This window comes from Mastigoproctus giganteus, chromosome 12 (genome assembly GCF_048544385.1).
Source record: "Mastigoproctus giganteus isolate SK-2022 chromosome 12, ASM4854438v1, whole genome shotgun sequence".
In the NCBI taxonomy this organism is placed as follows: Eukaryota; Metazoa; Arthropoda; class Arachnida; order Uropygi; family Thelyphonidae; genus Mastigoproctus; species Mastigoproctus giganteus.
In genome coordinates, this window is record NC_143586.1 from 40814359 (window position 1) to 40828146 (window position 13788).

Sequence of the window (13788 nt, forward strand, 5' to 3'; positions counted from 1 at the left end):
AGAAATCAATAAGAGAGCACAAGAACATGAATAAGGAGTTTGTTCTTCCCCGTGTTTATACACAGGGAAGAAAAAGTATCAGGCAGGACCACTGCATAATGAGCATGGAAAAGTCTTATACAACCTAGCTGGTGAATTTAACAGGTACTTTGCATTGGTCTCTACAGAGGAAAAACTCCATGCACAAGTGGATATCCAAAAGTTTTTCCACTGATCATGTTCTGTAATTCTCTGGAGGCTGAGATTTGGAACATATACAGTGGATTCCGGTTAATCGGGCCACCAGTTAATCAGGGCAGCCGTTTATTTGGGGAAAATCTTAAAAAACAGAACACAATCGAGAAAATAGCCAGGGTTTACTTCGCTTAATTGGAACAAAATGCCGTTTAACCGGGGCAGGAGACCACAGCACTGAAGATTACCCTACGATTGTCTCCGATCGTACCACGTAGTTCGGTCAGATTTCTGGCGGTCACAACCATAAAACAATTAGCAGTCACCTGTTTATTGGGCTTTTGTGTTACTGAAATCTATCATAAACTGATAGTAAACTCAATCTTATTGAATTTGCGATAATACCGACAGCTGGAATTCTGTGGGTTATTATGGTAAAATGTGTTTACACTTCTATGGAATCTTCAATCATATAAAAAAAATAATTTTCAGAATCGTCTCTTCATTCCTATTTTTAAAGCTTCGTAATTTGTTACTCCATTCTCACTTGCGCGTATCGTGTTACTTGCAATTTGTGTGTGCCGTGATCTTTGTTATTGATTGCTTATCTTTTTACTGTTTTAAATTTTAACCCCCACCCACAAATGACACTGAACAGAAATGTCAACTAGTTTAGTTAGCATGTACATATTACAGTACATATTAATTCTTCCGATTATCACGTATATTCTTCCAAATTCCATTATCATTTAATTTTTTAATTGGTAAGGTAATAAAGGGTAAATTTGTACTTAATATACTTTACTTTTATAGCCTGTGGATAATATTCCTCCTATTTTTGCTAATTAGAATCGCTGTTTAATTGAATTAAAATTCAATTCACAAACATGATCACAATGACCACAGCTTATTACACATCGTATAGTGAACGGTACTTTACAATGGTGACTCCACCATAACGTGATTTGATTGTACAGTGAACCAATTGTAAAGGGGGGCATTGTATTTTTACAATGCCCCTCCTTTACAATGTGTCCCAAATAACCGGAATCGACTGTATTACTCCTTCTCTATGTAGTCACCACCCAAAGTGACACATTTCTGCCACATCTTTTGTGGCACTTCCTTATGCCAGTTTTGTAGGCCTCACATTGCTTTTGAAACCATGCTTCTGTTGCAGAAATTACCTCTGCATTGCCAAAAAAAATGCGTTCCATACAAAATTATTTTAACTGCAGAAAGAAGAAGTCAGATGGTGCCAAGATATGACGTCCTAACTTCTGGGCAAGATCAGTGGTTGTGATATCAGTGTGGTGCATTGTCATGAAGTAACAGCACACCTTTGCTGAGCATTCTGCATTGCTTTTCCTTAATTGCTTCAGGTAAGTTGCTATAGTAATGTGCATTTATGGTGGTATATTGGGAGTTGGTGATGGATATTTCCATTGTTTGGAAACCTGTGTTGTTTCTGGGTCAAAGGGTTGTATCCATGACTCATCCATAGTCACCAATTGGGGAAAAAAGACAGGTCAGGATCTCTGTCACACATGAAAATCAATTCAGCAGAGCAGACCTGCTTTTTTCTTTCTGAAGATGTGAGCAAGCAAGGAATCCATCATGCTGAGACCTTATTTATATTCAAATCACTGTAAATTATGTCCTCCGTTGATCCATAACTTTTCCCAGTCTCAGCAACTATCTGTTTAACTGTTATCCAGCAGCCAGCTGTTCAATTTTCTCCACAAATTCAGCAACATGAGATGTGGATGGCCACCCACTTCTTTCCTCATCATGGACAATCTCCCAGCCACATTTGAACAGTCGCTAACAATGTTGTATGTCATATGATAGATAGATGTCCTCATACACTGTAGACATCTCTTCATGGACAGTCCTTGGCTGTTTGCTTTGCAAAAATAGGAATATGATAATAGATCAATAATCATGATCTTCGTGAACTTTATCCATGATAACATTCACATGTTTAGTTCTGTAACAAAAGAAACATAAAAGTTAGAGCAATGAAACTTCTGGCATATATTACTAGATAAACAAGCAATATAATCAATATACATAACATTCATAGAATACACAGGTCAGGGTAAAACTTTCTGATACTCCCCCTCGTATAAGCTGGAACATGTTGGAATCAATGGTAAAATTCTAAGATAGATTATGGGGTGGCTGCAGGGCAGGTGGCAGAGGATTATGATTAATGGTTATCCTTCAGATTGGAGGGCAGGTGGCAGAGGATTATGATTAATGGTTATCCTTCAGATTGGTCTAATGTTAGAAGTATCCCCCCCTCCAGGATCATTTCTGGAACCACTGCTGTTGCTGGTTTTCACAAATGACATCGATAAAGGGATAGAGGATCTGATGTCAGAATTTGCAGATGATCAAAGCCAAGCAGTACTCCTTTGGGATGACTTGAATAGGCTTCAAAGATGGTGCAGCAAAAGCCCATGGCTTCCTTGTACTGTATGGCTAATACTCATACTGACTGCCAAGAATGATGCCAATACATCAGCAAATTTTCACCAAAATAGTCTTCTACTGTCCGACAGAACTAAGGTACATATTATAAATTTTTTTGTCATTTGTTTTATATAATCCAAGTTCTTAAACTGTACCCAACTAATAAATTTAACATCTATGAATCTCTATCTGAACATTTCAATATAGTTATTTCGAATAGTTTAATGCTCACATTTTTCAGCGCTTGGTATCTTGGCAACGTTAAATTCCTCTCTGGAAATTCTAGGAGCATGAGATTAAAAGAAATTAACTCAGTCTTTCATATCATATCACATGACCTTTCCTTTTTCTTTGGTAATGATGAACAATCTAAAACTCACAGCCACAGTTCCTTAATGTCCCCCTGTTTTTATATTTATTTATTTTAGCAAACCAAAGTTACATACATATTTTACACAGATTATTTTTTTATTCATTTCTTTTCTCTTAAAAATATCTAAGTTTTTAATTAACAAATCAACTGAAGATGAACATCATGAACAAAATAGATTCTAATATGTGACTTTTAGAAAATGACAAACAAAAAAACTTTAATAGAGATTTAACTTAACAGAATGCTGCAGAAATGTGTTCTAGCACCACATAATAAGACATTCCTAAAATTTTCTTCCAAATTTAAGATAATTAATGCATGTAGTTTCATGTTATCATTATGAAATGCAATAAACTATATTTTAAAGTACTTTGCTTAGTTTACTTTTTTTTTTTTTTTTGTTCTGTTCAATTATATAGTACTGGCTAATAGAAAATCTTTATGTTCCACGACTGGTTGAAGTTAACTATAGCAAATCACACCAACTTATGCAAATGAACTACAACAGTGCAGTCACATCGCTCGATAAATTCAAAGTAACCTAATCCCTTTCACAATTAAATTCTCTTAAAAACTGAAACACTTCCATATTTAAACTAATCTGACCTCTTTTTAACAATAACCATAACTACAATGCACAGCATAGAAAAGCTACCCAATAACTGGTAATGACAATGGTGCAGTGACTCCTCCTCTTGAATTGATACTACTTATAGCACACAAACAAGCATTGAAATTTAAGTTATCAAGAGTTACACCATTATTAAAAGAATCAAATATGTAAACATACCTGTAAAAAACATATGACATATGAAGTCCAGATATATTTTTTGACCTAATATTGTAAACAAATACTTAAAGAGGTCACTATACAAGGTGCATTCAAAAAGACAGTTCAGAGAATGATTCTGTATCTTCAAATGGTAGCATCATTGCAATATGTTCAGAGATTCATCTAGATATAGTAATGCATGAATCACCTATTTATCTACAGTCAGTTTGAATTAGCATGCAATAACTAGATGTTTTATGGGTTTCATTTACAGAACAGCAAATTTATGACAAATTTTGTTTCAACTTAAGAGTCAATTGCAAAAGAAATCAACAAAATGTTAAAAACAGCTTAAGAAGTGTTCATTTGAATATTTTCCAACAGTTTTCAAAGTTTAAAGGGGGCCATTTGTTTGTTGAAGACGATCCTTGTTCAGGTTGCCATTCAACTTCAAAAACCAACAATTCAATCACTTGCAGTCCTGAAATGATCAGGCATGATTGGCATTTAACTATCCACAAAATTGCTGGTGATATTGGTATTTCTTATGGGACATGTCAATCAATTTTGACAGGATTTGGGGATGTGATATGTTTTAGACAGGTTTGTGCCCTGCACACTCACTGATGATCACAAAGAGCAGCAAGTTCTTGCATGGCAGAATCTTTATCAATGTACTGCTCTTGTTTCTTCCATCATAATGACCTGGAAATGCAGGCCCAGTCCTCTCTCAATGGAAGACTGTCCCCACTAAGGTTCAAAAACAAGACAATCTCAATCAAATGTGAAGATTATGTTTATTGTATTTTTGGACTCACAGGATCCTGTTCATTATGAATTTATCCCACATGGTCAAAAGGTGGACCAGAAATACTATTAACCAGTTCTGTGGTGACTGCACAATGCTGTCTGGAGAAAATGGCCAGAAAAGCGGACTTCAGGGAACTGGTGCTTATACTGTGATAATGCCTCTGCACAGTCAGCACTTTCCACTCAAGAATTTTTTGCAAAGCACTTCGTCACTGTGGTCTACCACAGTGATGAAGGATTTAGCCCCCCCCCACAATGCTTAAAGATCGCAGATTTTTAACAATGAAAGGAATTGTTCAGCTTGTGATAAAAGAACTATTGGCAATTCAAAAAGAAGCATATTGCAAATTGCTTCCAGATATAACCTATGTCTATCACATGCAGAAATAGTGGAATTTGTGTGTGTGTAGTGCCAAGGAGACAACTTTGAAAGATATCCATCTGAAGCTGGTCAACTTCGTTTTCCAAATATTAGTTGTTCTCCAAGCCATTTAGTGTTGGTTTAGAAAGTGTCTATCATTAAATTTAATGTCTCTAATTAAAAAATAACACAAGCTTGACTAAAAACCAGAAGAAAACTAAACTTACTAGAAAACTGTAATATATGCCCAGTTATCAGAAAACTTCCAACTATACTGGAAGAGTTAGCAGGTATGGCTTCTTCAAATGAAATTTTTAGTTGAATTTTTTTACAATAATTAAAGCTTATAACAATCAATCTTTGCCTACATACCTTGGATAAGTGAGCTTACCACAACAGTCACTTCGATCACTCATAAGAGTTATTATCTAAAAATTCTGATCATTTTAAAGCACAATTACCTGACTGGTGAGATGGATAAGGGGTATTTCCATAAGAAGGATCTTGTACTTTGGGTTTGGAATACACAGGAGGCATTTCTCCAAATACAATTATCATAACTTGTATTAATCCAAGTAAGTCTGAGGATGTCTGAAAGATTAAAGAAAAGCTGGTAAGCAAAACTTAAGTCAATGTTTAAACAATCTTGTGATTTCTCAAGCACTGTGAAAGAATCAAGTGCAGGCAGTCCTCTATTTACTTAACAGGTATGCAGTCTCAGAGTATGACCTAAAATGAAATATTTTACCACTGAAATAACTGTTACACATAGAAAATGTGACAAACAGCATCAGTGAGATGCTATTCATCTATAATTTTACATATTTTTAGTTTATTTTCACTAGCTGTGCCCAGTGATATAACAGAAAGGAGCCCAGAATCCTTTGGCTAAAAATCCAAAGGATCCTATGCATCTCTATATTTGTCAGAATTTGGCCAATTGGTGAGATATTACCACAGCCCATTTTACTCATGCTATGCTGCTGCATGTGCACCAGCATTCAGTTCACTTATAATGAAGTGGCAGCAGTAAGCCTTGAATGTGGCACTACACACTGATCCATCAAATGTAAGTGTGAAATTGTTGGTAAGGGAAAAAAAAAAAAAAAAAAAAAAACTTTATCACCCACATTCTCAAAATTAACTGGAGTTTGGATGACCATGGCTCTGTTCAATTTTTCTTTGTCCACTAATCCTTATTTAATGAACATCCATGGGGAATGAAGTCATTATTTCTGCAATTTAGTTATCATTTGTGGTTTCATTCAGTGTAGATTTTTGTTCCACCACCTTATATACATAATGTTTATAACTTGTACAGAAAGTTTATACATAATGTTTAAAACTTGGTCTCATCCTTTCATAATTATGACAGCACCTGTTGGTATAACACCATGGCACATTATATTTTCATCAATTTTTGTGATGAAAATTTTATTGATTTTATTTTTAAGCTGTTTATTAAGAATTTTCATTGTAGTGGATCATGGTTATTTAGGTGATGTATGTCTGTCATGTTTTCCTGCATCCAATTATTTTAACACTTGTAATTCATTATAAAGAAAAAAGTGGTTATATCGCCAAGGCTACAATGGAAAAATAAACATAATTACCAAGAAACAAATGCAGAAAATTAATACAATTAGGGTTATACTTGGCAAGGTGTAATTCAGCTACATGAGTACCCAGATATCCTAGTATTCAAAATAAAATAAAACAAATGAGAAAAAGACAAATAAATGCTCATACACAGAAGTGCAAACATGACCCCCCCCCCTCCCATCCAAGGAGATGTACTCTCACACCCACTGAAGCAAAACTGCCACTTTATTATAAAGAAATAGAATTAAAGACATAAGCTCCACTTCAAGGGGATAATCAGTACTTGTGAAATCCAAAAAGGACTGCATTTCAGTTACTGACACTATACAGCCAAATGTCAATGGATGTCTCTATACAATTGAACACAGATAAAATAATGAATGAACTAAACTCAAACCATAAACTATGCCACACCCACTAACTTCTATAGGTTAAGCAGGGAAACATAACAAGCAACAAGCAAAATGCAAATTTGAACTGGCCTAATCAATTGACAGGTCTAAACAAGACACGAATATGGAAATTAATCATACAAATAAGACAAAGTTCAGGGAAGCTTTGTCTAATTTGTATGATTTTATTTTGAATATTCAGGTACCTTGGCACTCAGGTAGCAAAACTGCACCTTGCCAAATATATTTCTATAACCACAGCATTAATATGCTGCATTTGTTTCTTGGTAATTATAGTGTTTACATTTCTAGTCTTGCTGCCATAATCATATTTTGTCTTTATAGTAAAGTTACTTTTGATACAGATGTAACAGTCCACTGTTTTGTGTATCCTCCTTCTCTGACTGCATGTTTCTTCTGTTCCATGCTTTTCTCTTTAGTTTAAATGCTCATGACCACTCCTGATTCTTCATTGTTGTACCTTAGCCTGTCAACTGGTTTGTGTTAATCATTTTATCTGGTTTTATTTATTCTTAAGCTGTTTATTACGATTTACTTTTTAACATAAATTTTGTTAATTAAGTACTCCACAGAAATTCAATTTCTATATCTGCATTTGGTTTTGACCTGCTGATTGACTAGGTCAACATTCAAATTTGCTACATTTTGCTTATGTTTCCTTATTCAGCCTATAGAGGGTGCTAGCCAGGGCATACTTTTATGATTTGAGTTTAGTTCATTATTTTTTCTTTATGTTCATTTCATATAGGGTCATCCGTTGACAACTGGCTGGATGGCGGTGAAAAACTGAAATAGATGCCTTGAAGACGTGCTTGTGCATTCCCCACTCTTAATTCCGGTTCTATATTTATTATAAAATGAAACTTATGCTTTGGTAGGTAAAAGAGCATCTCCTATGGTGGGGAGTCATACGCTTGCACCACTTGGAGCGAGTGCTGCTTTGTCTTCCTTATTTGTATGATTTTAATTTTATTTTGAATATTAGGACAGTGGGTAGTCAGGCAGCAAAATCATACCTTGCCAAGTATAACCCTAATTGTAGTATTAATTTTGCTGTAATTAGAATTTATTTTTTCATAATACTTCTAATTTTAGTACTAAAGGGCTTTTATTGATTTTTTTTTTTTAAGTATACATATAATCATACTTAATAGCCATTTTCTATATATATTTGTAGGGGTTTGAGTTTGGATAGCAATACTGTCACCATCAGATCTTATACTATTATCATGCAAAAAACTAACAGAGAATCAGTAGCAAATTAGTCTAAATTTGGTGGTACATAGCTGTGCAACAAACTAACATTATGACTTGTTGCACAGATAATGTCTTTATTGTAGAAATCAACAACTCACACACAGAAAACTGTTATAAAATAATGATGTCATTGTAGCAAATCAATGTATATAGGATGTTTCAGTTAAAATGCATCAGGGTCTATCTTGCTTATTTTTAGGTTAGGCTATTTGTTATCAGAACTTTGTCATATTTGGCCTGAAATTTTTGAATTTGATGGTAAAACAATGGTAAGACTAAGTATTACCATTTAGATTTTACAATTTTTAAATTTTTCTTAATCAACAGCTTAATCAATTTTTCCTCAATAGAAATATTGTTCCTCATCCTCAGTTTAGTTGAAAAAAAAGTTGGTGTACTTCTGAAATGAACGTAAGCCAATTTTAATTGAAGAAAAAACATGAACACAACAGTTAGCATTAGTAAAGGCACATGATGCAAGAAAGCAAACTTATATAGCATCAGCCAAAAAAAAAAACAAAAAAACACCCTTCTCATCCACTTGCTCCAAATGTTTGTCTAGTCTGCCTTGAATCTATTTAAGCTATAAACGTCTACAATGACAGATGCAAGTTTGTTCCAGCAATCAACTACCCACTGGCTAAACGCAAACTTCCGCACATCTATCCTACAACTGTCTTTCCTCAATTTGAATTTATGCCCTCAGGGGATTATTCTGAGCAAGAGGAAGAATCCCATCAGCATTGAGCATGCTAAAAACCATTCAAAGCTTTATACATCTCAATCAGATCACCTCGCAGGTGCCTAGTCTCCAGACACTGTAATTTGCAAAACTTAAGCCTTTCTTCGTAAGAGCACCCCTTTGTTCCATTCACTAATCTTGTTGCCTTTCTCTGTACTCATTCTAGCAGTTCTACATTCTAAAAATGAGGCCTCCAGACCTGTATACAGTACTCAAGGTGTGGCCTGACCATTGCCTTATTCAAGAGGATAATCACCTCTATATCCCTGCTAGAAAAATTCCTGTACATTATTGACAAGACAGCATGAGTTATTCTTGAAGACCGTCTGCACTGCTCAGTAAACTTCATATCTTCCTGCACAATTATCCAAAGGTCATTTTCATTCTCTACCACTGTCAGTGTAGTACCACACAGTTGATACGTAACTCTGGGGTTACTGCTTCCTATATGTAATACTTTACATTGTATGTAATGGTTGCTTTTCAACAGGACAAGACAGCATGAGCTATTCTTGAAGCATGGGCTAGTAAATCGGAATGTCTTATAATGGGGGATTTCAACTTCCCAGATATTGACTGGAACTTGTGGGTTGGGCACTCACACACTAGTCAGACTTTTGTGGATTTATTGGATGATTGTTTTCTGCAGCAGCATGTTTGAGAGGCAACCAGAGAAAGTAATACTCTTGATCTGGTTATCAGCAGTGATCATTCGTGTATTAGGAATATGCAGATAAAAGAACCACTAAGTGGCAGTGATCACAGTGTACTGACGTGGGATTTACTTAAAGATTTAATTACCATCAGGGGTAAAGGAAAGGGTTTTTGCTTCTATAAAGGTGAGTACAGTGGTCTCCAACAGTTTTTAAATTCTGTACAGTGGGATCAACTGACGATGTTACCAACAGTAAATTCTAAGTGGGAAGCATTCAAGGAATTAATCGTGGAAGCTACTAAAAGTTTCATACCTATTAAGAAATATTGTTCAAGGTTTAGGCCTAAATGGTTGTCAAATGAACTAATGAGACTCGTAACAGAGAAGAAAAATGCATGGGATGCATATAAATTATCAAGCAACTCAGAAGCCTATGGCAGATATAAGCTAGTCTGTAATCAGGTGACAAAGGAGGTTCGGCAGGCGAAGGCAGATTACGAGAAATCCTTGGCAAAAGATGCTAAGAAAAACAGCAAGGATTTCTTTACTTCTATAAACTCTAAAAGGAAGGGGATGAATCTGATTGGTCCACTTGACATCAATGGTTCGACTGTTGATGATCCTGCTCAGATAGCAAACAAACTGAATGAGTATTTTGCATCTACATTCACACGTGAGGAATTATTAAGGTTTGAAAATGGCAGAAGGTTATCAAATTGTAGCAAGATACTTAATGATTTTGTAATAACTGAGAGCAAAGTGGAAGAGAAATTGTTGAAGTTAAACGTAAGAAAAGCACCTGGGGTGGATGGGATCTATCCAGTTATATTAAAGGAGGCGGCAAAGCAACTAAGCAAACCCTTAGCCATAATTATGAGAGCATCCTTGGACTCAGGGGAGGTTCCCACGGACTGGAGATGTGCAAATGTATTCCCAATTCACAAAGGGGGATCGAAGGGTGACACGAGTAATTACAGACCAGTTAGTTTAACTTCTGTTCCGGGTAAAATAATGGAGTCGCTGGCTAAATATGCATTGCAGGATCATCTAGACAAGACTGCAGCAATAATTCAGACACAGCATGGGTTTGTTAAGGGAAAGTCTTGTCTGACAAATTTGATAGGATATTATGATGTGGTTACAAAGGAACTGGATGCAAAAAATAATTTTGATATCATATATTTGGATTTCAGGAAAGCTTTTGACACTGTTGCGCATGGAAGACTATTGTACAAATTGGAGCAGAATGGTATTAAGGGTAAGTTGCTACAATGGATAAAAGGATGGTTAAGTGGGAGAAGACAGAGGGTGGTAATCAATGGGTGCTGCTCTTCTTGGACTAATGTTATTAGTGGTGTCCCACAGGGTTCGGTGTTAGGTCCACTGTTTTGTATATTTATCAATGATATTGATGAAGGTATATCAGGCGTAATGTTGAAATTTGCAGATGATACAAAGGTTGGCAGGGTTGTTAATGACAGTAATGGCAGTGTGCTACTGCAACAGGATCTAGATAATTTGGGCAGATGGGCTAAGAAGTGGCAACTGAAGTTTAACCTTGACAAATGTAAAGTACTGCATATGGGTAGAAGTAACCCCAGAGAAACGTACCAACTGTGTGGTACTACACTTAAGGTGGTAGAAAATGAAAAAGACCTGGGAGTAATTGTGCAGGCAGATATGAAGTTTTCTGAGCAATGCAGACAGGCTGCCAGGGCAGGTCATGGGGTTTTGTCAATGATATATAGGAATTTTGCTAGCAGGGAAAAGGAGGTGATTATCCCTCTGTATAAGGCAATGGTCAGGTCACGCCTTGAGTACTGCGTACAGGTCTGGAGGCCTCATTTTAGGAAGGATGTAGATTTACTTGAGCGTGTACAGAGAAGGGCAACAAGATTGGTGAGGGGAATGAAGGGATCCTCTTACCAAGAGAGGCTTAAGTTCTGCAAATTGCAGTGGCTGGAGACTAGGCACCTGCGCGGTGATCTGATTGAGGTATATAAGGCCTTGAATGGGTTGAGCACGCTGAATTCTGATGGAATCCTTCCACTTGTTCAGATTACGAACCTAAGGGGGCATAAATTCAAATTAAGAAAAGACAGATGTAGAATAGAGATGCGGAAATTTGCTTTTAGCCAGCGTGTGGTTAATTGCTGGAACAAACTTCCATCTGTCGTTGTGGAAGTTGATAGGTTGAATAAATTTAAGGAGGAACTGACAGGCATTTGGAGAGAATGGTGTGATTTTTTTTTTTTGTTGGCTGATGCTGCATAAGCTCATACATTTGCTTTCTTGCATCACATGCCACTACTACTACTACCGTCTGCACTGCTCAGTAAGCTTCATATCTTCCCGCACAATTATCCCCAGGTCATTTTCATTCTCTACCACTGTTAGTGTAGTACCACACAGTTGATACGTTACTCTGGGGTTACTGTTTCCTATATGTAGTACTTTACATTGTATTTTACAGTTGTACGTAATGGTTGCTTTTCAACAGGTGCATTTACCTATGTTGAACAGCTAGCTATATAAGGACAGTAATGTGTTGCATCTCCTCTTGCAAATAATGACAAAAGAAACAACATTCAAAAGAATTATTTTTAAAAAGAGGATAAATGAAAAGGGGGATATTTCAGTGCTTAACTTTGCAATTTTAACTGTTTATTGTCAGTAATATTCAATAACACTATATGGTTGCTGCTAATATTTCCAGAAATGAAAGGTAACAATGTAACTACTAACAACAGCAGATTAAATTAATTTTAATCATAAAACAAAACTGCAGAAAACAGACAATACAGAATTTTATCAAAAAAAGGACATGAACTAACTCTTCAAATAGCACAGCAATCCAAAATCTTGTGACACCATGGTGGAATTTATCTACAGTAGTGGTGGAGTTTAGAGTACAGTACTCATAATTATGCTGTGTAACAAAAAATGTCACTTAACAAACTATCAAAAAAAAAAAAATCAGAAATGCTCATGCATTTCTTTTTTATTTACCCACTTTTCAGCAACAGCCATGTGCGTAACTTGAAATACTCCGAGCTTTGTAATCCTTGAGAATGGAATATTTATACCGGGTGAATCGCTTAACTGACACATTTTGATATTTCTAAACATAATTATAAATTTAACAAATTTAATTTTTTTTAATCTAACAGTTGAGCTCTTTTAAGAGCTGAATGATGAATTATGAAATCACTAAATGCTAATTTAAATATGGTAATATTCTTGCTAATTAGAGCACTTTCAGAAGTGAATTTAGATGTAGAGATATTCTGTGTTACAGAGACACTATTTCTGTAATTTTTCTGTTGGGGAATTACTGAAAGGTCAGATGTACTAGATGTGTGTTCAAAACTCAGGATTACTGAAGCTAATGCTATCCGAAATGACATGCTACAGGCAGTAAAGAATAATGTTCTATATCTTTGCAGTATACGTATTCATTTTAAGGAATGACATTTATAAGATGCAATTTTTAAGCAGCCCTGTAATAGTGTGTTTATAGTACAATAAAAGTGAACTGCTCTGTACCTTTAATACAATACAATAAATGCATAGTTTTCTTAGCCCACCTTTATTTCATTATAGAAATAAGTGTCTATAAATAGCTAACCATGCACATTTTCAACTCAAATTTAATTAATAATCACTTGACTAATGTTTTGCAGAACATCTGTATAAAGAAGAAAGTCTGCTTGTCTATTCTTTATCTACTCAGACCCCCAAGGAGAGAATGGGAACCATGGCTTCCTTCATCCAAAGGAAGTTTGAGAGCAATATCTGGATCCAAAAATTTTGAAAACCTGAGATATTTCAATCTGTTTTCCCCCCATGTAGGCTACTGGATTGCAGTAGTTAAAGATTTGATAATTTGCATCAAGACCACTTCTATTATCCAAGGGAAGGTCAAAAATACACACAAAAAAAAAAAAAAAAAAAACTCAAGAATATACCAGTGGTTGATCAGGTATCAGAATTATACTAAGTCCACTGCTTCATGGAACTGTTGTCAAAGCAATAGGGCTCAATAAGCTTGAAAGTATATTTATTCATTGGTTTTCCAAAATACAGGATTTGTAACAACCATTCTGGTTTACTGTTAACATGAATGTTTATTTTAATAATAAATTCCTCTA

At 35.5% G+C, this 13788-nt stretch overlaps 1 protein-coding gene across 1 annotated transcript in view; it reads right to left on the minus strand.

Annotated features, from left to right (window-relative positions):
- Positions 1-13788, minus strand: part of TSG101 (tumor susceptibility gene 101) — a 106078-nt gene that overhangs the window by 40875 nt on the left and 51415 nt on the right. The window contains exon 6 of the mRNA XM_090386854.1: positions 5430-5559. Within this exon, the coding sequence (XP_090242980.1) occupies positions 5430-5559 (130 nt within the window). The remainder of the gene's footprint in view (positions 1-5429; positions 5560-13788) is intronic.